Here is a 26,882-nt window from a genome sequence, read left to right on the forward strand (position 1 = left end):
CTTATGTAATTATTGAAAAAGAGTGGGACTCGTGTAACTATGTATAAAAACTGATGATGTGCTTTTCCACTAATAAAAATTTGTTATTAAAAAAAAAAAGAAATGGGTGAAAAATTTGAAAAAGTCGAAGTTTAGATTTTCAGAAATCAACATGAGAGTCATTTCCTGAAGAAAATACAGAATGTGATTGCAGCCCCATAACCAATACTTTGATACTATTTTATATCTGAAATTTGTGTGTGTGTGTGTGTGTGTGTGTGTGTGTGTGAGAGAGAGAGAGAGAGAGAGAGAGAGAGAGAGAGAATATGAATACTATGATAACTGGCAAGTGGGTAATAATTAGTGGTGTGAATACTTTTGCTCAAACAGGATTGTTTATGTATGAGTATTCAGTTACCACTGTTATAATCAGCATCATCACATTACCATTTTACATTGGTAATTGAAGATTTAGTTGGTGTTCATTAATTTAAAGACACAAAAATTGAACAGAAATTCTAATTTATTTAAGGCAGGAACGCTGTTTTAAAACATTTCTTCTGACAACAAAATGTAGCCATGTAGACTAAACAACTTAAGATGTAAAATGTAGTAAACAAAGTAAAATGCTAGTTTAAAAAACCCTAGCAAACAGTACATGAAAGGGCACAGGAATATAACATACAAATTTAATCAAAGATTCTAAATTTACACTATAACCAATTAATTTTAAGGTACTCAACTGAAGGTACACAAACTGACTGCACTTGCACAAACTGCATAGTACCTATAAAACCTGAGTATTTACATTTTAAAACAAAACAGTGAAACTTAAGACTGGAGGAACATTGTTTATACCGGATATCCACAAGGTGATAGGCAAAATACAAATCATAGACTGTATAAAAAAATAAAATAAAACCGTGTACCAGTAACTTCTTTCTCAGTTTTTTTTTTACTTTTCTTCAAGTTATAAAATGGACTCGATTTAATGTCTTACAGACATCTTATGGACACTCATTTTTAGTGAGTCATGCTGCAACATACATGGACTGTATCATATTTATAGCACTGTGAGTCTAACATTTGTGTGCTTACACAAACCAGTAACCTGACTGAAGCCTGTTATGTTATTAAACTGAATCATCAATTAGACTAGAGTATGTTCATGGAAAAGAAGTCACCAGATAGGACATTATCAAACTCTGTGTGAAATTCTGGATAAGAGCTATATGTGTATGGAATTTCAAGGACAGATCCGCAAGTATGAGCAACAGGCCTTCGGCTCAAGCCAGTTACAGCATTGAAACTTACTTCAATCTTTTCTGTGCAGACTGCAGATGAACCAGTGCAAAAACTCAAGAACATCTCTAGTTTGCGCTGCTCAGCATTTCTGATGTAGCGCTGCAAGTGATTAAAGGTTGTTTGCTCTTACTGATATAGAATCACAGAGGATGTTTGTAGCATTTCAACCACTCTTTTGTTTGTTGGCCTTTTAGATTTATACAAAGAAAGCACACTCTCTTTGTCTGAGAGATTTAACTGTAATTTGCTAAGACTGTGAGAGAAACAGTCAATTACATATTTAGGTTCTTGAAGAATGGCTTTATGTGCCATTGTCTCAAGGGCAACCTGTGTGTTTCCTTCGCAAGGGAGGTTGTGTGACCCCATCCTTGAGAATAGATCAAGCAAGTCCTCCTTGTCTTCATCATCCATTGTGCCTTGAAGTGCCTTTTCTACAGACGACCTCTCACCAGCAGACAGATAGTTGAAGAAAGAGGACATCAGGACTTCTTCATCCACTGCATCAATACCGAGTATGCAGGCTAAAATGAAAGCTTTAGAGAGTCTCACTGGAATTATTCCATGATCCATGTATCCTTTTGCCCAGGTTCTTCAAACTGCTTGCCACTGTGCTTCAGAGAAATCGGGCCTCAATCTCGGCACCCGCTCTTCTTCACCTTCACACTCCTCCAGAAATTCAGTCCAGAAAGCTGTGTAAACCTCCCTTGAAACTCCATGGTCATCTACAGCCTGCTCATTGTTTAATTCCATCTTTAGACTAACCTCTAGTATGTTGCTGTCCATAAATATGTCTAAAAGGTCATCCACTACTTTAACCCTGCGTATTAGAGCATACTGTTTTTGTATTGGACTGGGTGATTCCTCTGGTGGTGGGGGTGTATGAGACTCATCTTGTGGTTCAGCCACTTCTAAATTGTGCTGAATGAAACACAAAAAACAGACCTTTCAATGAAGCCCATAATTCATAGACAATTATTCTAAAATGTCCTTACTCTGTATTTTTTTCCAAATAAAATTTACAATAGTCCCTGTATTTCAAAACGACAGGCAATTTATATTAAAATTACAAGAATAAACTGTCTATTGAAATGAGTCATGTGATTTCATATAAAAAAATCTGTGTGAATTAAACACATTAAATATCTGTTTTTTTAACAAATTTTGACAATTCTAACAATACTGACTGTAAAAATAGAGTCCTATTGTCACGTTGAGGACCCCGGCCCCTCCCTTTTGGGCATGTGTTTACGTTGTCTGCGTCTCCTAGTCTGCATCTGTGGATCTCCGTGGGTGCGGTTGTGTCTTTTGCTGATTCGTCTCACCTGTGGCTCATCTCGTGATCACGTGGGACTTATGTTGGTTTGTCTACTTAATGTGCGTTCGTGCAGTGTCCTGTGCTCGTCGTTGTCTGAGTCTACACTTTTACGTGTGCGTTACATGTTTCTCTGTGCGCTTTGGGTGCAATTCATGTTTAATATTAAAGTGACATCTGCTGCAACAGAGGACTCGTGTCTCGTCCTTCACGCCGCACCCACCGTCACAAAACGACGAGCCGTCTGAGACACTAGGCACCAGGCTACACCACCTGGCCAAAGAAGGGCAAGCGCCCCAGCAAGCGGCATCACCGTGCATCTTCCTCCCCCCAGCACCGCGAAGCCACGCCGACGCTGGCGCAGCTGGAGCAGGACCCGGTGTGCGCTTTCCAGCTGGCTTCGGCTCGTGAGTGCTCGTACCCCGAGATGGCGGAAATGCTCTGCGAGGGCGTGGTGAGGATCTGGAGAGAGCTACACCCCTCTCCTTCCCGCGCCCTCTCGCCTATGAGGGTGGGTGCCTGTGGGATCGGCGCCACCGACTCAATCCCGGAAAATGAATTCGGGGAGGAGGAGTCCGAGGAGGAGGGAGAGGAAGACCATCCGCCATCCGTATGCTCCGCTCCCGTGGACTACGGTGGGGAGGAGGAGGAGGAGGATGAGGATCTCCTAATCTCCTTTTCCCCTCTTGTGCCTTTCGTGTTTAATGTTCCGATGTGTGTGTTTGTGCTTGTGCCGTTGTTTAATGTATTCTCCCCTGTTTTCCCAGGGAGGGTGTTCTAGAGCTGTTCGCGGCGGTTCCCACCATCGGGGGAGACGGCTCTCGGAGGCTCGTGAACCTGGCGGCTCCGGACCTGCCCGTTGGTGTTGGTTCGGGGCTTTCCAGCTGCGCGGAATGCTCCGGGAGTAGCGAGCCCCTGGTGGAGGGTTCTGTCACGGTCACAGCTCCGGACCCTTCCCTGTGGGCGTGCCGCTACGTTGTCTGCGTGTCGTTATGTCCATATTTGTAGTTCCGGGGGTGTGGGTCGTTTGTGAGCGTGTTCGTAGTCGCACCTGTGCCTTGTCTCGAGATCACGAGGGTATGTGTTAATCACCTATTTAATGTGCGTTTGCGCAATGTCTTGTGCTCGTCTTTGTCTAAAGTTTCGTGTCTGCGCGAGTGTTGTTTGTGGCTACTCGCGCTCCACCCGGAGCTTACACGTTTGTTTGAATAAACGTTCTATGTTCACCATTAACGTTGTGGTGCCTGCCTCCTACACCCACCGTTACACTTTATTCTGTAAAGCCAAATAAATTAAACGTTAATCTGTTATACAAAGTCTCTGGACAAACTAAAGCAACAGTTACGACATTGTTTCATTATTTTTACCTGTTTGAGATCCTGGTCATTATACTCCAAATTCCATTCAATTGTTGATTCAAGATCAACACTTTCGGAATGACCTTTTCCTATGTAAATTTCTCAGTCTTCCTGTATTACAATCATTTCATGTGACTTATCTTGTGCCAGAATGGTGAATCCGTGTATTTCAGAGTCTCTAGCTGTGTCCTGGAGCTCATTTGAGGATGGCATCACACCAGTTACATTCAGAAATTCTTTGGCATGGGATGAAAAGTGTAGTGCATCATCATCATGAAAGCCCTGGGTGGTGTGGTGGACTGCATAACTTCTTCCTTCATTTGGTGTTGAACTACTAGAAGGCCCTGCTATTGTGTAATCTATATCCTCAAAGTCTGCAGCACTGTTTTGTTGGTTGTGGTCATCCTTAGCTGTCTTCTGTCTTTTGTGTCTTGGCAATCTCAGAAGCTATGAAAAAAATATATATAATCTTAAATAACTTAATATAATTATATAACATTATACAATTTTAGGACATTTACAATATATTGAAGAAAATGCTTTTCCGATTGCTTTTGTTCCCAGTCGCTTCCAATTTGTTATACGTTTGACAGTTGGCTGTGAAATATTTAGTAGTGAGGAAATTTGACGATGGACTTGTTGCATAGGTGCTGCCATGGATCCTGTAATACTTTTGGCAATATAGTGTATCTGTGCTCCTTTTGTCCAATTTATTATCACCTGAACCTTTCAAACAAACACTGTTCCAGCAAACACCAGTGACCAAACTATATCCACCTGTGAGCAAACATTTCCTGAAACATGTTTCATCTTGTTTTAGCAATTTGAATAAGCATGCATCTTTTCTGGCCCTCCTCTGTCAATACTTCTGTCCATTTATGCTTACAGTTACTTGGATTGAAGTACTACAACAATTCAGTGCCATGTGTACACATACCTCTTCAGTGACATCCCTGTGAGGAAAACTCTTTGAAATGGGTATGAAATGGGTACCGGGGTATGCTGTCATCACTGCCAGATGAAGCTCTATTGTCCATGGATGGGTGCACTTTGTTTTGTGTGCAAAGGTAAAGTCTCAACATTTTCAGCTTAAATTCTTCATAGAGCTGGAGGACTGTGCTTTCCATAGAAACAGGATGTCTCTTAAAATCACAAACAGTAAATTTAAAGTTCTCTTCTGGTCCTTTAGGTGACACTCCATTTTGGAAAAAAAGTTTTTTTCCTGTTTCCATTATCTGGGCAATGTTTGTATGTTTATCAAGTGTCACATGTCTTGTTCCACCGCCACTCTTCGCCCTCACTTGGTAATAGTCATTTTTCTGAAAATGAATCCATCCAATTTCAAGTCTTCTGAAGTTTTTTTGTGCAAAGGTATTATTATTATTATGCCTTGCCATTCCATCTAGTTGTGTGGCAGCCAAACCTGACTGAAGGTGTTTTGGGGATACCTTTGTTCCTGTCCTTCTTGCTCTGATTTTTTCTCTCAGTCTTTCTAAAGCAGATTCTCTGTTAGTGTGACCTATGGTCCACGTCCCCGTCCCAGTCACGACAGACACCAGGTTGCGGATGACAGGCTTCTCTTTAATGTCGTTTTGCAGCAGTAAATGGTCTGTAAACGAACATGGAGTATGACCACACCTAGTATTGTCTCATAGCGCGCAGTTTATAGCCTTTCTTGCAGCAGTGTATGGTCTATTCTGCTGCGAATATTCCAGAAACCTTAGTTTTAGCGGGACTGCACAGCGCTGACGTCAAGTAGGTGGTGCCAAAACTCCCTTTTAGCAGGAATTTCATATTGCCTATTATTTTACACTGTTACATACACCTCCCTGAAATTCTGCTAAAAGATTAGGTGAAAACATCAACAACAGCAAAAATAAATACATTTACATAAACAAGTGTACTGTTGAAACGTAGCTAACGCATGTCAATTAGAAAACTCTCCTCCAAGGAGTGTGCGAGAGAGAAGTGGTACCAAACTCTTCACTCAACACAAACAGAAAAGGTGCCCTTTACACCTCTCACAAGAAAACATTGTTTCAATTACTCAAATAGAGCATCACCTAAGCTCAATAGACATAACTAGACATTTGCAGACCTAGGGCTCAAAGCGAGAGAGCATCCTTCACAAATTGGAACAGAGAACTAGATGCAAAATCAGAATTATATACAACTTGGTCATTCATGTCACAAATGAAACGTGTAGGCGGCCTAACAACTCTGTAAGTTGGAATGGGCTGTGAGCAGATCACAGGTTCTTGAGTGGCAGTGTGCTTTGTGGATGAAATGTCAGGCTGAATGTGATCAAGTAAAGCACTAGGCGTAGGTTGAGGCCCTACATCACCGTCCATGGAGCATACACTAACGTGACAAGAGGCAGAATGGTCAGAGCTACTGGGTAGAGAACTAGAGTGAGTGTCCAGAACAGAGCAAAGTTGATCAGAGACGGCTTGAGGCTCAACGGTCCTGTCCACATTGTCAACATCAGTGTTATTGCATTGCATGAGCCAGGCGGCAGTACAGCTCCTGTCTTCCACATCCTTATGTACTGAAGGGCATGAAGCATCTTGACGTCCGACAGCATCGCTGCATGACTCGTCAGGCGTCGTCAACATATCACTGTCTATAGGTAGAAAACTGACAGGCAAGAGAAGATTCCTGTGAACAACTTTCTCTGTTCCTGAAAGAGTGTTCTTGACCCTGTAGACATTTATAGCTGACCTAGCAGACATGACCTTATAAGGAGTCGACTCCCACTTGTCCGCAGTCTTGCGTTTCCCTCTCTCGCCTCTGTTGGCAAGCAACACTCTGTCCCCAACAACCAGAGGGGATCCTTTCACCTTGCGATCATATAGCTTAGCGTGACGCGTCTGCTCTCTAAGTGTGTTCTCCTGCACTATCCGAGCAGCTTCACGCAGGTCTCTTTTCAAACAAGTCACAAAGTCGAGATGGCTCACTACACTACTGTCGTTAAGAGCATGCTGGAAGACAACATCAATAGGCAACCGCGGGACCCTCCCAAACATAAGGTAGAACGGTGCAAAGCCAGTGGTCTCGTGTTCTGTACAATTATAGCAGAAGGTCAACACCTGAAGCAGACTTGGCCACTTTGCTTTGGACTGAGGAGGCAGGGACCTAATCATATTGCCAAGTGTTCTGTTAAACCTTTCCGCTATGCCGTTCCCCATAGGGTGGTATGGTGTTGTGTGTGACTTCTGTACTCCAGCCATGTCTAATAGTTCTTGTATGAGCTTGCTCTCAAAATTGGCTCCTTGGTCAGAATGGATACGCTTGGGAAATCCATAAATCAGAAAGAAGTCATTCTAGAGGCGGCGCGCCACTTGTTTGGCAGATTGGTTCTTGCAGGGAAAAGCACGGGCCATTTTGGTAAAGTGATCTGTCACAACCAGGACATCAACAGGCCTATTGCCTTGCTCAGCAGTCCAAAAATCTATGCAAACAAGTTCCATAGGCTCTGAAGTCACAATATTCTTGAGTGGTGCACAAGTGTGTGTATCAGGTGTCTTACTCACAATGCATCAAGGACAGGTCTTAACGTGGTTCACAATGTCGCGCTCCATGCCATTCCAAAAAAATCTTTGCCTTGCTAGAGACAGCGTGCGAGATTGGCCTTGGTGACCCGCTGCATCATGAATGCCATGCAAAACCTGCTTCTTCAAAGAGTCAGGAACTACAAACAGGAAAAGTTTCTTGTCTGTATAGCGATCTCGTTTCACCTTATACAACATACCGTGCCGAATGGTGAGTTTATTCCAATACTTAAGAAGGCGTGTAACACTACGAGGTTCAACAGCTCGCTCGTGTCTGGTAGGCCTCTTGTGTCTCTGCACATAGGACATGGCCCTACTTATTGTGCTATCTTGCTCTTGTAGAGTGACAAGTCGACTCTGAGGAACAGCAGTAGTATGATCCTCCCCTGGAAGCTGGATGGCTGTAGGCCTGATACCCATCACTTGGCTCACACTGCCAGTACTATGTGCATTGAAGAGAGCGGAAATCTGATCAGATGCAACAGAATCACCTGAGACTGCTGGTGTGTCCCTATTCAAATCTTCCTCTGCTGGACCCTGATTCATGTCCTGAACAGCCTGGCAATTCTTGGACAGCCTGAAAGCATTCTGTACTGTTCCACCACTCACGCCGTTGACTTCACTGAGGACAAACTCATAAGGCTCTGACACAAGTCGGTGACCAACGCATGACTGTACGAATGGTTGTTGGCTCAGTGCATCGGCCACAATGTTTTTGGGGCCAGGAATGTACTTCAGGTCAAAACTGTACAAAGCTAGTTTGGCCACCCACCTTTGTTCACATGCATCAAGTCGTGGCTTGGTCAGTATATATGTGAGGGGGTTATTGTCTGTCCAGACCGTAAAGTGTCTGCCATTCAGCCAGTGGCTGAACTTGTCACTGATTGCCCATTTCAGTGCCAGGAATTCCAGCCTATGTGCTGGATAGTTCAACTGAGACTTGGAGAGAGTTTTGCTTGCAAATGCCACTGGTCGTGCAATGTTCCCATTGGGTGGCATCTGTGAGAGAACTGCCCCAATACCATCAAAGGAAGCATCTACAGCTAAAATAAATGGCTCGCTGAAGTTCGGATGAGCCAAAGTGACACAGGTCACAAGGTCCCGTTTCAGCATCTCAAAAGCCTCCTGACACTCCACAGACCAGTCTGCAGGAGACAATGAAATATTCCCTGCTTTTCTCCTGGCACCACGGCTTCTCTTACCACCGTGATGTGTAGCTGTCTCAGCTGTGAGTCTAAACAGAGGTCTGGCCTTTGCAGAGCACGCCTCAATGAAGTGCTGATAATACATCACCATGCCTAAAAACGACCTGATTTTCTTTGCAGAAGGTGTTTTCATATCAGCCTCCATGAGATCGGATGCCTGGATGTCATCAATGGCTCTAACTTTCTCTGCATCTGTTTGAACACCATCCTCACATATAATGTGGCCAAGAAACCTCACAGACTTCCTGAGAAAATAGCATTTCTTTGGAGAAAGCTTGAGGTTGTGCACAGCAAGACGAGAGAACACCATTTGTAGCCTCTGGAGCGCAAGTTCCTCGGTGGGCGCAAACACCAAAAGGTCATCAAGGTAACAAAGCAGGCTTGTGAAATTCTCATCACCGAATATGGACATCATCATGCGCATAAACGTGGTAGGGCTATTACAGAGACCCTGAGGAAGACGAGTATACTCATGAAGCCCAAAAGGAGATGAAAAAGCAGTATACTTCCTGTCCTCCTCATGCAGAGGGACATTATAAAAGCCTGATGTCAGATCCATGGTGGAGAAAAATGCATTCCCACCAAGCGCAGCTAAGGCATCTGCTTGGTGAGGTAGTGGGTGGGCATCTCTCACAGTCCTAGCATTAAGCCACCTGAAGTCAGTGCATATCCTGAGATCGCCGTTCTTTTTCCACACCAAAGCGGTGAGGCATATTCACTATGTGAATTCTGTATAATGCCCTTTTCTTCCATTTCGTTTAATGCAGTTCTCAACTTGGAGTAATGACTCGGGGGAACACGCCGATAGGGCAGACGAAATGGCTTACTGTCAAACAGGTGAATGCGATGTACAAAGCCCTCAGCCTTGCCACAATCCAACTTGTTTCTAGAAAAGACTTTTTCATATTGGTCAATGAGTTGTAGCAATTTGCATTTCCATTGCAAGGGGACTTCACACGACTTCAAGTCTAAGTCTTGGAGGCCTAGTGTCTCAAGAACGTGTGCCATGTCCTCCTCTGACCTAGGCTGCACATCCAAGGTCTCCATACTCTGTGTGTTGCACTGGACTTCATCCCCTGTGAACAAATCTTCCACTGCAATACAGGGAGAGACATCTGCAATCTTTGCATTTCTCTTCAAGACCACAGTATGACTAGTTGGGTTGATTACTTTAACTGGAACGTACCGATTTCCCCACATAGGCGTGACAACCCTGCCAACGAGTATGTGCTTAGGCCTGGCTTTAGACAACGTTGGCTCGACAATCACTGTGCTGCCCACTGACATTGCTGAAGAGTCAGGCAACCTACCCCAAACAAGATGTTCACTCTCTGGTTCAAGCACTACACTCCTCCCAACTTTAACTGTGCCCACTCTGTCTGGGACAGAACTACCTCTCCATCTGTCTGTGTTGGAGAGTAATGACATAAACTGGCAAAGATCACTATCCTGACCTTCAGTGGGCAGGGACATCAGTCTCCAATAACCATCGGTTTCCTTCATCAAAGTCAACAAATATTTAATGGCGTTACTGCCCAAGATCATCTGTTCGGTTTGGCCAGGCACAACTAAAACTGGAATAATCATCCTACATCCATAAACATCAACCTCATCATATGTGCCCTTAGGGGCAACGCGATGGCCCCCACAGCCAACAATAATGATGTTCTCAGATTCAGCCTTCCTCAAATCAGGACAGTTATGAAAAAGACTCGCCTCTGCAGCCTCACTTATAGTACAGGCCATCGATCAACTATCTATCATTGCCCTGAATGTGAGGCCATGGCAAACTGACACAGATGTATAGAACAAGCTATCAGTCTTTGCTACCCTTTGTGATCCCAAAAAAACAACAGTCTTGGATGGGGGCACCTTGCCACTGTAAAACTCACAAAGAGACTCATAATGTTCTACTCCAGTGCTACTCACTAAGTCACTGGGAGGTTCACTTTCTTCGTCTGCGCTGACCTCCCATAAGTGCAGACTGTCTAGTTTTCCTGGTACTCCGTGGCTGTTCTCATCCCGTCAGGGCAGTTGCGGCGTGTGTGACCTGCTGAATGGCACTGGAAACACAGTTTTTGTTCCCGGCAATGAGAAAGGGCAGATTGAAGAGCATCTTTACAAAGCAGGGGGTCTTGTCAAAACCATGAATTCTGGGCAGCCTGGTGGGAGTCCGCCTCGCAGGGCCCGAATGTGCTGCAATGACATCACGCCGCAGAAGTTTCTCCAACATCTCAATCAATCAATCAAAGTTTATTTGTATAGCGCTTTTAACAACTCAAGTTGTCGCAAAGCAGCTTTACAGGGTTTACAAGGTTAACAATACTATGGGTCCAGAACCCTAATGAGCAAGCCAAAGGCGACAGTGGCGAGGAAAAACTCCCTATGATGGTGAGGAATAGGAAGAAACCTCGGGAGAACCAAGACTCAAAAGGGAACCCATCCTCCATTGGGCGGCCCGTTAACACACAAATACACAAGTCACACATAATTCACACAATCAGACTAGGTAAAAGGTAGAATTGAAAGTTCTGGGTTTTGATATTGTCACTGTAAATGTCTGTTGATGAATGCCAGGCTTTCATTCCGTGTCGGAGCAGTGATGCTGGTATTGTAGGCTCCGACTGCAGTGTTACTCCCCAGATGAACCCCGGTATCAGCACATCCACCGGCAGCCAGACCATCCCCCAGGTGCCTGCAGGTGCCTGTATCCAATCGTCTTGGGTAGAGCCATGCAAGAAGATAGATAATACAGACTGAGTGGACATGAATTTAAACCACCATTGATTTAAATGTACGTAGCTCATGTGCCAGTGATCAGCATGTGGCTCCGGCAGACTAATCTATAGCAGCATAACTAAAGGGAGAGGTTCAGAGGTGACCACAGGCATGAGGGCTCACTGAGACATTGCTTTCCAGTCAAGTCATAGTCACAAATAGAGTGATGCCAAGACACAGCTGGATGACAGCATCAACATCTCAGATCACCAGAAATCTCAACGTCTGGGGGTCCCCAAGCCCCTACACCTTACAAGGGGAATTTTAGCTGAAGGCTTGACTAAACAGGTGAGTCTTAAGTCTAGATTTAAAGATTGGAACTGTGTCAGAGTCTCGGATTGGAGCTGGAAGGCTATTCCATAATTGAGGGGCTTTAAAAGAGAAAGCTCTGCCTCCGGCTGTAGTTTTACTAATTTTTGGAACTATGAGAAATCCAGCATTTTGGGAGCGCAAAGGGCGAGATGGGTTGTAGTAATCAATGAGTTCACTCAGATATTGTGGGGCAAGACCATTTAACGCCTTATAGGTTAACAGGAGAACTTTAAATTCAATGCGATATTTAATCGGCAGCCAGTGTAGTGCAGCGAGAGTGGGACTAATATGATCGAATTTCCTAGCCTTGGTTAGGACTCTAGCTGCGGCATTTTGTACAAGTTGTAGCTTCTTTATGGACTGTTTAGAGCATCCAATTAGAAGACTATTACAGTAGTCCAATCTCGACGAGACAAAAGCATGAACTAGCTTCTCTGCATCAGCTAAAGAAAGTAAGTGTCTCAGCTTGGCAATATTACGTAAATGGAAAAAGGCAGCCTTAGTGACATTGCATACATGTGTGTCAAATGAAAGATCAGAATCAATAGTGACACCTAAACTTCACATCTCAACGACTTGAGCTAAGGAGGCATGTTCAGAGCTAGGCACTTGTCTTGAATTGTGACTACTGTCAGAGTCAGGTGGGCTTGGTCCCACCTCTGCTTTATTTGCAGAAATGCAAACCACGTCAGAGTGCACAGGAGCAATGGGCTTGACACTAATCTCAGTATGGTATTCATTTAAAACTTCCTGGACTTCACATGCAGACCACTTATCAATGGGCTTGGATCTGAAAGAAAGGGCCAGGTTCCTGTTCGCGAAGGCACTCCGTAGCAGTGTCAGCAGCCCTGTTAAGCCTCAGCCAATAGTCATATGGCTTCTCATGGTCCCTAGGCAGTGTAGTGTAGAAGTCAGCTAGGGGGATCGAAGAATACTTGGAGCGGCTAAAGTGCTTCCTGAGAAGACCATGGATTATATCAGGATGTCTCCGCACATCAAGGTTGCTATTCCGGATCCCAAATTTCACAATATCCTTCGCTTTACCCCTCAAATAAATAGTGATTTCCTGTGCTTGGACTTCTACTCCAAGATTAGCCCTTTTGATAAATGTTCTCATCAGGTCTTCCCACTCCTGTATGGAAATGGTGTCCGACTCATCACCTCTAAAAATAGGTGGTTCCTTCAGTTCCCTGGGTGCGACCAACTGAACCTGAGACAGATCTACATCTGACTATTCATTGACTGAGACCTAATGCTGGCATCCACCTGTGCATTGTTAGCAGGTTGGGCCACTGGACTAGGTGATGAAATGCGTGAAATTATGTTATCAGCCAATCGCTGACCTATCTGATTTATTAGGCTGCTCATCTGGTCAACTAACACAGAGGGGTCATGTGTGGCGTTTGGCGTGGAGGCACTGATAGGGACTGATGTAGGTGAGGACCTACCCAGGTGAGAAGTGGGAGGGGCATCGTCAACACATGTCATGGGGGCAACATCAAGATCAGGTACATCAAGTGCTGATTCAGCACCACCAACAGAGAAGGGTATAGGCGTGAACATTCCCCTGCCCCTGCCCCCAGATACCATAGGCGTACTTAGGCCAGTTCGATTACTATTACTAGATCTCATCTTAGTGGCCACAGGATGACAGTGCTACACACAAAATGACTAAAAGCAACAAAATAATAACAAATAGCTGACAGGCTACTGGGCACTGCAGTCAAGCACCAGGGTCCGGTCACTGGCTCCTGCCTGGTAGAACTCTGGGACGGCTTCCGGTCCTCGATTGAAGTCACGCATCACGGCACCAATGTGACCTATGGTCCACGTCCCCGTCCCAGTCACGACAGACACCAGGTTGCGGATGACAGGCTTCTCTTTAATGTCGTTTTGCAGCAGTAAATGGTCTGTAAACGAACATGGAGTATGACCACACCTAGTATTGTCTCATAGCGCGCAGTTATAGCCTTTCTTGCAGCAGTGTATGGTCTATTCTGCTGCGAATATTCCAGAAACCTTAGTTTTAGCGGGACTGCACAGCGCTGACGTCAAGTAGGTGGTGCCAAAACTCCCTTTTAGCAGCAATTTCATATCGCCTATTATTTTACCCTGTTACATTAGCACTTACATCTTTTTGACAAAAGGACTTGACTGCCAGCCGATCACCATATGATCTAATATACTTTGCCCTTTCTTCATCAGTCATGACAAGGAGGACAGACCTGTCAATCTATAAATACAAATTACAAACATGATCAGTTTGGTCTTATTTAAATATAGAGCCAAGAGACATGCTTGCTAAGAAGGATTTAGCTAAGGTAATAAATACTGACCAATTTTGTACCACAACACTTATAATGTGATTAATATCAAAATAATTTCAGCTTCATGCTCATTCCTGTCCATACCCCCTGTGACACTGCCTGCCCAATAATCTGTCAGTTACACTGATCATATCAGACAACATATCTAATGCCCCGTTCACACTACACGATTTTAGGCTGGTTTTTCAGTCTCCGACTGATCGCCGACAGAAACTGTGGTCGGAGGCAAATCGGCGATCACTCGTCGCTCGCTCAGTCGTGTAGTGTGAACTGCTGAAAGACGCTCGCCGAGCAGTCGCCGACTCGTCGCAGACGACCGGCAGATATTTAGCATGTTTAATATCTAGCCCAGTCGGTGACTGGGTCAACAGCTGCGTCTAGCTACAGCCAATGGGAACGCGGAGAGAGAACCGCGGCACCGCTGAAGATATCTCTGAAGAATGTAAAAAACTTTCAAGAATACTTTCAAAACAGTAACCCAGCAAGCACACAAAATCCTCACCTTTCTTACAACTTTACTACAACACTGTGTTTAAGTTATTGTGACAGCACTGGAGAAATAGTGCAATTGATTATATTTATATTCACTTGGGACTATGGAGTGTTTAAACGGTAAAAAAAATAAATAATAACGAAAATGTGGAGTACATGTACATTATTATTTTTTCTTCTACGTGGTGTTGCTGGTTCTCATGAGAGTTTCGTTTCGTGTTATCGCGTTTTTGGACGGCAGCCAGATGAGTCGGTGATTCCCCAGTCGTTTAATTCGTGAGCCCGCGTCGCCGATCAGTCATGTAGTGTGAAAGCCACAACAACTGAAAGACTCGCAATTACAGCACAACCAGTCGTGTAGTGCGAACGGCACAAAAACCTGACGACTGAAAAGTCGTGTAGTGTGAACCAGGCTTAACTGTATTTTGTATATGCTAGATGATTTGGGGGGGCGCGCTATTCTTTCACATTTCGCAGAGAAAGAAGATTAAACTTCTCCCAAATTGCATTATCCACACGATGGAGGAACAGGGAACCCAAAGCATATTTTGTTAAACTAAAAGTTGTAGTAGATGTCATATGGCACAGTAGCAATTAATTACCTTTAAATTCAATGCAACTGCATTGTAGTATGTTTATCAGGTCTGTGTCTATTTTGGATGTGCTACTGCGATTCCTGCTATTTTCAGCAAATGTGTTCGGAGAAACAGAAAGGTCTGGACTGGAGAAAATATAGTTAATGTGTGTAGTTTGTTCTCTGTTCCTCCATCATGTGGATAATGCACTTTGGGAGAGGTTAGGATGTTGTTTGTGAGCAAGAGAACGGATATCCACTGTGTCGACCATCAAGTTACATTTACCAAAATTAAAAACTATTCTAAAATGCTTCTACTACACTTTACAGTAATATAACAGACCTCAGTTGGCACTTACCTGAAATAAATGCTGTAAATATGCAGGTGTCCTTTTTCAGTATGAGTAGACAATGGCATTGGGCACCTCTGGTCCTACACGCTTGCACACTGTCGTACACGTAGGGAAAGCAACACATTTGCGAGGGAACGCAAAACTTTTGGGAGGGAACGCAAAACTTATTTGCGAGGGAACGCAAAACTTTTGGGAGGGAACGCAATGTCATTTCCTTATTTTTTTTTCAACCCCTGGCCCTTTAGGGGCTCCGTAGAAATTATTGTGAATGGGAAAGATTCACTTTATTTAATTAATGGTAAACCTGTGTAAACCTCTCTCCATGTGTAAAGTTGTTTGTGAGGGCAAACTGAGAGATGACAAACTCAGTTAAATGTTCAGTCGTTGTAGAACCAACATTTACAAGATATATCAGTGCACAAATACTGTACAGTCTATAATGTAAAGAGAAATATATATTTATCATTATATTTTCATTGGTTAAGTCACTGTTTTTTATTTACCCACTGAAATGGTCACCTTGGATGTCATCACAACAATTGTCCCCCCTGAGATATTTGTCAGGGGCCGCCACTGCTAGTGATCCTAGTATTTAGTGTCATATGAAGTAAGTCATATTACACGATACCAGCTATTTACAACCAATCAAGACAATGCGTTTGCGGGGTATTCCAAAACCTTATTTTAATGTAATATAAATAAAATGAAAATTATGTAAATAAAATACATTTCTTGTGAGGAAATAATGACATGTCATCATTTAAACATTTTTGATTTAGGTTTTTGACAACTGGAGTGATCATTGCAAAAGTGGCGTACACACATCAACTCAATGATAGCATTTTGGCAAGATACCAGCAGATTTTGCTAACATCTTGCAAACCAAAAATAGTTTAAGACACCATGTACTCTAACAAGATTCCTGTGGGTAGGTTCCTATGTCTCTGGACGGAAAACATCACCCTTCTTACTGGCATAATTCACAGTGTGGTTATTTTAGTATTACCAATGATATGGACAAAATAGTGTAGGCTCATGGTGAAATTGCGTTGATACAAATTGCAATTGTCATTGTAGAATATTACAACTAATTATTGATCTAACGTGGTTAAAGATAAGCATTAAGTATTTGAATCAAAATTGTTTACTTTTATTATTTTTTACATTATTATTAGACAAATACTATCATTTCCAAATACTCACTAAATGATTCATATTGTTTGTGGTCAAAACATACTGATAAGGTCTCATCTGACATTAGACCACATTGGCAAATGTTCAGTGATGTTTAGCAAGCTCCACATCGCCTGCATTTGTGGATTCATGAGTGGACAGCTCTTAGAATCTGTTTACAAGGAACTTTTGAAATGTTTCAGGAAGGTTCAGTTCACTGGCAGTTGAGTGAGCTTATTAGTTCTCCTTATAAATTGCAAATATATATATATTTTTTGTGATGTTTATCCACGCAAATAAATGAGAGAAATAATTTTGCAAGCTTGTCACGTTTGTCTTATGCACAACAATGCATGAACACCTAAATGATTATTATGGTTCATCTGAACTTTATGGAAAGAGGATCTCAGAACCATTATATAAATTGTCCTTGGTAGAATTAAAACGAAAAACAATGAACACGATTAATATAGACTAATTCTCCAATTTCTGCATTTGTGAAACTATGAAGGGTCACATGAAAACCAAATTTGGATTACGTGCGCCACCATGTGGTGTTAAAACTAGGTGTTACTACGCATACATAAAACAGATAAGAGATGCATGATATGACATCTCAGAATACCCCCCACTTTTGAAAAGCTTAATACATTAGATATTATTATAACTATAATCTTAAAACCACCCAGAATATCACGGGTTAACCATTAATAATGCCAGTTGTATCCAATAGTAAACATCCGTTTATAGTGCGCCAAAATAAGAGACCTTTCCCTAAACGTCTTCTTCTTCATGTTGTATTTGTATTCGCTCGAAGACATAATAGCAACCGTAAGCACATTTAAAGTATCTAAAGAACATTCCGGGTGACTATCTGTAACGTTAAGAGATTCTCAATATTGTAGTGAAGTACACAATGTTTCCAGATAAACACTGTACCTACTGTAGACAGAGATCCTTCAGCTGTGCAAGCAAAGTGCTTCCGAACCTGTAGGATGATGAACAAATTTGATATTTGAAAAAAAGTATATTTGGAAAAGTAGACGTTAGCATCTAGGGGGAACCAGTTTATTTGAAAATGTATGTTAACTTCTAGGAGGAACTAATCTATAGCCTACATATAAATTGCGAAATTGATTATATATGGAAATGACATAGCTAGCTATTTATTATCGGTGAAATAGCACATTAACGTAGGCTACTTTGTGTAAAATGTAGATAAAAATTCACAGGCTCGCTTATTTCTACACAATCCCCCTTCCTATATGTAAATCAGCTGATCAGCTGATTTTGGTCATGTGACCAAGCTCGGTGAATCCAGGAACTGTTTATTTCATGTAGTTCTTTTTTTGCTTCTCGCTTCAGTGTTTTTAAACTCATATTTAGAATTGCGGTAATCGGCACGTTTAGGAGAACGACAGGGAGAGAGAAAGAAGCCAGGTACCGTTAAGATAAGCTTGATACTTTCCGGGAAATTTAAATGTCCTTCTCTAACGGACGTTCCACTTTTAATTGGTTATAAACAGGTTCAAGCGCAACTTTGTTTTTAAAATGTTGGACAAAGGATCTCTTGTAATTGTACTTCTGTCAGTTTGTATGCAAGCGACTTATTGCGGTGAGTAGTCTTCTTTTTCAACTAATCTACTAATCTCTCGCAGCTAACTCATCAAAGAAACCTATTAAGAATTTACTAATTTATTATTATTATTATTATTATTATTATTACTATCACTAATTTTATGACATGCTCTGATATTAACAGATGCAAGAGTCTCCCTAAGTGCGGAGGCTACTGTTGATCTAGAAGAGAAACTTTCTACAAACCTCACAATTACAGCGAGGTGTGTATTATTTTGGCATGCGCCACAACTGGGCCTTTTGAAATGGGGGAATCTTCTAGGTTATGTGCTCTTAGTAAAAGTGATCACATTCATTTGCTTTCATTTTGCAGTTCTCCTCTGAATGTTACTTATAACATCTACTTTAATATTACATCTTCCTCAAGAAATGTCTCTTCAATAATTCATCTTCCAGAAGAGGTAATATGTTGCGTGCCAGTAGAAAATAATTCTCATTGAGTTACATTGGCAAAAAGATTTTGACGATGTGCTTGATTTTCAGTAACAGACCCTAACTGTTGGTTGTTTATGTCTAGGTTGTTTTGCCAGCTGGGAGCACATCAACCTATTTTGAAGTGCAAGCAGAGAATGTTGGACAAGCGACTGCTTACCTGTATAGCAACAACACTGAGATAGAAAGGTGTGCTACACATGAATGACAACACTGAGATAGAAAGGTGTGCTACAAATGAATGACAACACTGAGATAGAAAGGTGTGCTACACATGAATGACAACACTTGCTACAGTTAGTGTGCCAGATGTTTTCTTTTAGCTGCTTTCTGACATCGCACTGATGTCCATCGAGAAGAGAATTCCGAAGTCAAAGCACAGATGTTCAGTTCACAGTTAATACTCAAATTTCAGTAGATTTCAGAAAGTAAATAATTGAGTCTACTGCAGTTGGCTACAACTCTCTGCAGTTTCAAGTTTCAACTTTTGGAAAGTCTCAAATTGGAATTCACTGTTCTCTTTCTTACACAATGGCAGATATGTTAACTTTTTTCCATCCATTCCTAAAACCTTTTTTTTTTCCACAGAAGCAAAACTCGAATCCAGTTTTTGGTTATCAGAAGTAATGCTCTTGCTGTTATCAACCAAATAATCGGCTGGATATACTTTCTTGCTTGGTCTGTTTCTTTCTACCCTCAGATATATGAGAATTGGAGAAGACACAGGTAAAATGCCCTCACTGTGTTGTGATCAATAATGAAGTGGCTAAATTGTTGAGTTTGACCTACCTTCAGTAATATCAACTGATGCCAACTCTTTGTTATTTTACAGTGTGGTGGGCCTGAACTTTGATTTTCTTGCTCTCAATCTCACTGGATTTATTGCTTATAGTGTCTTTAATATTGGCCTGTTTTGGATACCTGACATAAAGGTAAAAACTAAATGTTATTCATAATTACATTATGAATGTGCTGAAACAAAATTATCTGATTTGAGTTCTGCGAAAATTATGTAAAATAAAAAACAGGAAGAATTCTTGAAGAAATATCCAAATGGTGTCAATCCTGTGGAGGCCAATGATGTATTCTTCAGTTTGCATGCCTTGGTCCTTACTCTGGTCTATATCATCCAATGTGTGATATATGAGGTAAGAGTTTTATCATTATTTGTAAAGATTTATTTTGTAGAATGCATTTTTTGGATGAACATTGGATGAACACATGATTTGGCACAAATGGCCTAAACATATGTATAGTAAAAATTCCATGTAAGATAATGAATTTGTAACTGCAGAATTGGACTTCCAAATAATTTCTCAATTAGAATTTTTATTGTAATTGTTTAGAGAGGAGGACAAAGGGTATCAAGAATGGCCATGTTTCTACTGGCAGTTGCATGGACCTTTGCCTTCATCACACTTTTTGTTGCTGTTGGTCAGAAGATCTCGTGGCTGGATTACTTATACTACTTCTCCTATATTAAACTAGGTGTTACACTGGTTAAGTATGTCCCTCAGGTATGCCCATTTATTTTGTACTTGTATGTAGCAGTTTGCAAAATTTTTTTGCAAAAGTTTTACAATTTAACTTTTGCATGAAAGTGTTTCTTTGACTGCAGTTTAAAGTTGAGCTACTCAAAGTAATATGTCAATATGGAATTTTGTTAGTGACAGCACATTTTCTGTGTTAAGGGAGCTTTACTTATGGATTTTATGTAAGCACAATCAGCTACAAGGTACAGGTCTATAAAATCGTGAGTTCGTGAACAAAATAACAATATCCTAGTAGGAAGTTTTAAACCTTTATTTCATGTCTTACTGTTAAGGCTTACATGAACTACCAGAGACAAAGCACAGAGGGCTGGAGCATTGGCAATGTGTTACTGGACTTCACAGGAGGCAGTTTCAGTCTCCTTCAGATGTTCCTGCAATCTTATAACAACGGTAATGACAAACGTTGTTTCTCAAGACATGATTTTCAATACAGGCCCAGTAATCTATCTAACTTAAAATTTTCTTTGCAGATGAATGGAAGATTATATTTGGAGACCCCACCAAATTTGGACTGGGCATTTTCTCTATATTTTTTGACATACTTTTTATAGTGCAGCATTATTGTCTTTATCACAATAAAGGACCAGATTATGAGATGCTGAGGAATCAAGAATGAAGATCCAAATGGAATATATGCCTTATAGTTGTAAGATCTCAGTGTAACATCTCACTACCTCTCAAAATGAGACTCAGAACATGTGCATAATAAAATAAAAGATATTACAATGTAATATTACAATCTACATTTAGAGACACTAATTGCATTTTATATAAAAACATTTTGAAATTAAGTAATGTCTAGCAAAATTATGAAACATCCTGTCAGTTGAAAGGACTAAAATAGCTTATTTAAAGTCAACCATATGATTGCATTTGTGTAATGGATGACACACAGTGACAATTTTTGTAATCATTGTTTATTAAAAATATTCTGAGAATACATTGCCTATTGCTGTATTATTTTAAAAATAAAGGGACTTTTATTTATGTGGTGTTGATTCCTATCTGTAAAAACATTTTTTTAACATCTGTAAAAAGTTTTTAAGTGGTCTTGGCCAAGCTATGAAAATTTACATTTATCCCCATATGGTGGTAATTTTACAAATATTTGCAAAATTGCAGGGAGGTACAGAAGGTTTCCAGAGAAATGGGATGTTTTGGACAGAGGTGCTTCATTAGTTGTGCAAGCAATGTATAAATAATTAAGACAATATATTTGTAGCACTGAATTTGCTTAACAGAAACCTTGCTAGATTGGATGGCTAGTTTAATATGTTTAAGGGGAATGTTTGTAGCAAAAAGCGCCAAGCTCAAGTCTGAGGAAACTGGCTAAGCTACACATATTATGAGACATAGAATTCTCGACACAATTCTGGTGCTCTGACACTGGGGGACAGAGCTGAGTTCTGGACTCAGATGCTCATCTATATTGCACGCCTCAAGAGAAAACGGATCAGGTCAGGGCTGCTACAGTCTGTGCCATAAATGCTCATAACAGATTTGTTTGGAGAGACTCAAAACCTAAAAGATCTCCAGTTTAGATTTCTAAATACATTTTAATATCTCCATGTATTTGGACAGTTGTAATTCTTACTGTTGTATTTCTTACTGTCTTATGACTACTAGAGAGAGTGTGAGTTTAACAGTATTTTTTTAATCATCCAAATTAACCACATGTTCACAAGAGACAGATTATAAGACTGAAAAACTACTGTTGAAGTTTTCATTGGTCAGCATCAAGGTTGAGCATCATGAATTGTTTCTCAGCTTTACTTATGAAAACAAAATTGGGTGCCATGCTTGCCCCAGCCTGGGGGGTGTTCCAAGAAGCGGGTTAAGCGAGAAAACCGGGTAAGTTAACTCAGAACTCACGGAAACTTGAGGTTTTCCGTTCCAGAAAACAAGCTTAAAGAGAACCTGAGTCAGTTACTATAGCAACTTATGCTCTGAAGCTAACCTGTTCGAAGCTCAGTTTATTCGCCGAGCTCCTCGTCGGGAACGCCTTATAAAACCCCGAATAGACATAGGCCTACTATCATTTTCGGATTATTTTTTAATGAACGTTATCGTTTTTCAGCACAATCCATTACTTACATCAATAACATTATTAAGCGTCACATTTCAAATATTACACATCACGGATCAGCCCTAAATTCTCTCCAGATTGTTATACATCGCTCTTCGTTTTTTGCTAGTGGAAGTTTTTTTTATAGTGTAGGAGATGCGGAATTGGTCAGCAAAGCTACTGTATGTCGGTCTGTCCGAAAAGTATGTCATTAAAACAGCTAGTGCCCAGTTTTGTTGTTTCCTGGGCTTAAGCCAGTTATGGACATCAAAGAGGAATTCCACAGCATCGTTGGTTTGTCTTTAATTCACGCGGACAATAAAGAAATTAAGCAAAGGAGAAGCAATATATAACGAACTTCATTCCATTTACATTTTAAGGATTTCCTAGAGTGATTGATGGAACCCACATATGCTACTTATTACAGCACCATTAAAACATGAAGGTGATTACATAAATCAATCAATCAATCAATCAATCAAAGTTTATTTGTATAGCGCTTTTAACAACTCAAGTTGTCACAAAGCAGCTTTACAGGATTTACAAGGTTAACAATACTATGGGTCCAGAACCCTAATGAGCAAGCCAAGGGCGAGGAAAAACTCCCTATGATGGTGGGGAATAGGAAGAAACCTCGGGAGAACCAAGACTCAAAAGGGAACCCATCCTCCATTGGGCGGCACACAAATACACAAGTCACACACAATTCACACAATCAGACTAGGTAAAAGGTAGAATTGAAAGTTCTGGGTTTTGATAATGTCACTGTAAATGTCTGTTGATGAACGCTAAGCTTTCATTCCGTGTCGGAGCAGTGATGTTGGTATTGTAGGCTCCGACTGCAGTGTTACTCCCCAGGTGAACCCCGGCATCAGCACATCCACCGGCAGCCAGACCATCCCCCAGGTGCCTGTATCCAATCGTCTTGGGTAGAGCCATGCAAGGAGATAGACAATACAGACTGAGTGGACATGAATTTAAACCACCATTGATTTAAATGTACATAGCTCACGTGCCAGTGATGAGCATGTGGCTCCGGCAGACTAATCTATAGCAGCATAACTAAAGGGAGGGGTTCAGAGGTGACCACAGGCATGAGGGCTCACTGAGACATTGCTTTCCAGTAAAGTCATAGTCACAAATAGAGTGATGCCAAGACACAGCTGGATGACAGCATCAACATCACAGATCACCAGAAATCTCAATGTCTGGGGGCCCCCAAGCCCCTACACCTTACAAGGGGAATGTTAGCTGAAGGCTTGATTAAACAGGTGAGTCTTAAGTCTAGATTTAAAGATTGGAACTGTGTCAGAATCTCGGATTGGAGCTGGAAGGCTATTCCATAATTGAGGGGCTTTAAAAGAGAAAGCTCTGCCTCCGGCTGTAGTTTTACTAATTTTTGGAACTACGAGAAATCCAGCATTTTGGGAGTGCAAAGGGCGAGATGGGTTGTAGTAATCAATGAGTTCACTCAGATATTGTGGGGCAAGACCATTTAACGCCTTATAGGTTAACAGGAGAACTTTAAATTCAATGCGATATTTAATCGGCAGCCAGTGTAGTGCGGCGAGAGTGGGACTAATATGATAGAATTTCCTGGCCTTAGTTAGGACTCGAGCTGCGGCATTTTGTACAAGTTGTAGCTTCTTTATGGACTGTTTAGAGCATCCAATTAGAAGACTATTACAGTAGTCCAATCTCGACGAGACAAAAGCATGAACTAGCTTCTCTGCATCAGCTAATGAAAGTAAGTGTCTCAGCTTGGCGATATTACGTAAATGGAAAAAGGCAGCCTTAGTGACATTGCATACATGTCCGTCAAATTAAAGATCAGAATCAATAGTGACACCTAAACTTTTTGCAGTAGATTTTGGTGTTACTGAAAAACCATCTAGGGTAAGGGGAATATCAGCCCAATTGCTTCTAACAGCTTTAGGCCCAAGAATCAGTACCTCAGTCTTGTCAGAATTTAGTTTAAGAAAATTAGACGCCATCCAGTTTTTAATATCCTGGACGCAGTTCTCAATCTTGAGAGTTGTGGTGGTATCATCTGGATTAGAAGATATATACAACTGAGTATCATCTGCGTAGCAATGGGAGCTAATACCATGCCTACGAATGATAGTGCCCAGTGGTAGCATATATAATGAGAATAATATGGGGCCCAGTACAGATCCTTGTGGGACACCATACTTTACTTTAGAATGCTCAGAGCATTCGTTATTTACTAGCACAAATTGGTAACGATCTGTCAGGTAGGACCTGAACCAGGAGAGTGCTTGACCTCTTATGCCAATGAGTGTCTCCAGTCTATTAAGTAGAATATTATGATCAATGGTGTCAAAGGCAGCACTGAGGTCTAGCAGTATGAGAAACGAAACGTGTCCTTTATCAGAGGATATTAAGAGATCATTCAATACTTTAGTGCTGTTTCAGTGATGAGCTCTAAATCCAGACTGAAATAACTCTAAGACATGTTCTGTCTGTAAGAAGGAAGAGAGTTGTGAAGAAACTACTTTCTCTAAAATTTTGGATATGAATGACAGATTAGAAATTGGCCTATAGTTGGACAGTTCTTGGGGGTTAAGACCAGGTTTTTTAATTAGCGGCTTGATGACTGCAAGTTTAAATGAACTGGGAACGTAGCCCAGGCTCAGAGAATAATTTATTATAGTAAGCAACGGTTCTACATTGCTGTGCAGTAATTCTTTAAGTAGATGGGTTGGTACAGCATCTAGTATGCATGTGGAGGGTTTAGCAGATTTCACAAGTGAAATAAGCTCCTCACGACCAATTGGGCAGAAGGAATCTAACAGGGCATCAGAGCTGACCAGACAGCTGTCAAGGTGCATTGGCATGTTGACAGGCTCTGAGATAGCACTACTAATGTTTTCCCTAATTTTATCAATCTTATCATTAAAGAGTTTCATAAAATTGTTACTGCTACACTCTAGTGGAATAAGAGAATTGATTTGTTCATGACTCCTCGTAAGGCTGGAAACAGAGAATCCTTGGTGATCTCAGACTGTCTCAATCCCACATCATTGGTGCCGACGTGTATAATGATCTTAGAATATTTACGTTTAGCCAGCACCTTTAAATTAGCCCTGATGTCAGGCGCTCTAGCCCCCGGGATACACTTGACTATGGCCGCTGGTGTCTCTAAACTAGTTGCTACGTTCACGTGTCGGAGTTGTGAGTCTCCTATCACCAGAGCTCTTTTAACAGGTCGCTCAGTCGGTGTATTACTGAGTGGGGCAAACCTGTTTGACACGGGAACCTGAGAAGAACGGTGCTCAGCCCTACGGTTATGCCCCGCTGCGAGGGTTCTAATGCCAGAGCTGATCCATCCATAGTATTAATGTACAGGTACTAACCTTTATAACCCTTAATGAATAATGTACTTATCTTTAATGGTCACAAAAATAACGTAGCTATTGTCACAGACCATTCTCCCCATCAAGATCATATGTGATGCTTCCCACCTCATCACAAATGTTGAAGCCAGATGGCCAGGATCCGTGCATGATTACACACTGTACAACAAATTTAAACAGGGTAGGCTTGTGGTAGTTTTGCTATTTGGTTACATGCAGTGTAATAGTTAAATAATTGAAAACCGTAGTGTGATTATAGGACACTATATTATATGACAGCCTCCTTATAGGCCTACCTCATGACTCCCTATTCAGATCCTGCACCTGGACCACAGTCCTAATACAATCAGGCCCACAGCAAAACCAGGGCAAGAATTGAAATGACCCTAGGAATCATCGAGGCCAGGTTCCAGTGCCTGAAGGGGCTCAGAGTTACCCCTGATAGGGCGTTCCACATATTAATGGCATCCAGTAATCTCTCCAACTCTTCTGCTGTGACCACCTGCTCTGCTTCATCCAGCAGCTGTACCACCTCTACTGATGTGACCTCCTGCTTTTCTACACCAGGCAGTGACTTTCCCAGATTTACTGCTGTGACTCCACATGGCTTCTCTGTGGATGAGGTCCGGGCTGAGCTACGTAGGCTGCGACCAGGGAAAGCTGGTCCTGATGGTGTATCGCCTCGGCTACTCAGGGAATGTGCATCAGGACTGTCTAGGCCTCTACAATCAATCTTTAACCTGAGTCTTCACACTGGACAAGTGCCTGTCAAATGGAAAACATAATGCCTCATGCCGCTCCCTAAAGTAGGGAGGCCGGTAGGAGTGAAGGACTACACACCAGTGGTCCTGACCTCAGTGATTATGAAGACATTGGAGAGGCTTTTGCTCTGAATACTCAGGCCTCAGGTGCAGCAGGCTGGGGACCCGCTACAGTTTGCTTATCAGGAGAACATGGGCGTGGATGATGCATTAGTCTACATGGTACACAAGACCCTCTCGTTCTTGGAGGGGTCAGGGGGATACGTGAGACTCATGTTTTTTATTTTACCAGTGCCTTTAACACAATCAGGCCTCATATTTTGAAGGAACAGCTGGT

General features: G+C 41.8%; 1 protein-coding gene across 3 annotated transcripts; it reads left to right on the plus strand.

The window, feature by feature from the left end:
* Positions 1-18,025: 18,025 nt before the first annotated feature.
* On the plus strand, positions 18,026-21,292 carry ctns (cystinosin, lysosomal cystine transporter). Of its 3 annotated transcripts, XM_077024086.1 has the most exons (11): positions 18,026-18,159; positions 18,246-18,334; positions 18,482-18,560; positions 18,671-18,758; positions 18,875-18,978; positions 19,378-19,515; positions 19,622-19,721; positions 19,818-19,937; positions 20,136-20,306; positions 20,615-20,732; positions 20,813-21,291. In XM_077024086.1, exons 2-11 carry the CDS (start codon positions 18,271-18,273, stop codon positions 20,956-20,958), a joined length of 1,128 nt encoding a protein of 375 aa, XP_076880201.1. In that variant the 5' UTR covers positions 18,026-18,159; positions 18,246-18,270; the 3' UTR covers positions 20,959-21,291. The 3 variants fall into 3 exon arrangements, with proteins under 3 accessions (XP_076880201.1, XP_076880200.1, XP_076880202.1); XM_077024085.1 differs by having other exon boundaries at positions 18,036-18,334; XM_077024087.1 differs by lacking the exons at positions 18,026-18,159; positions 18,246-18,334; positions 18,482-18,560; positions 18,671-18,758 and having other exon boundaries at positions 18,883-19,015; positions 20,813-21,292.
* The last annotated feature ends 5,590 nt before the right edge of the window (positions 21,293-26,882 follow it).

The sequence above is a fragment of the Brachyhypopomus gauderio genome, chromosome 12, assembly GCF_052324685.1.
Source record: "Brachyhypopomus gauderio isolate BG-103 chromosome 12, BGAUD_0.2, whole genome shotgun sequence".
Taxonomy (NCBI): domain Eukaryota; kingdom Metazoa; phylum Chordata; class Actinopteri; order Gymnotiformes; family Hypopomidae; genus Brachyhypopomus; species Brachyhypopomus gauderio.

Coding starts and splice junctions, on each gene's coding strand:
- ctns (XM_077024086.1), top strand. CDS start 18,271: ATGTTGGACAAAGGATCTCTTGTAATTGTACTTCTGTCAGTTTGTATG. Junction 18,335..18,481: donor TATGCAAGCGACTTATTGCG/GTGAGTAGTCTT, acceptor TGATATTAACAG/ATGCAAGAGTCTCCCTAAGT. Junction 19,722..19,817: donor TTTGGATACCTGACATAAAG/GTAAAAACTAAA, acceptor AATAAAAAACAG/GAAGAATTCTTGAAGAAATA.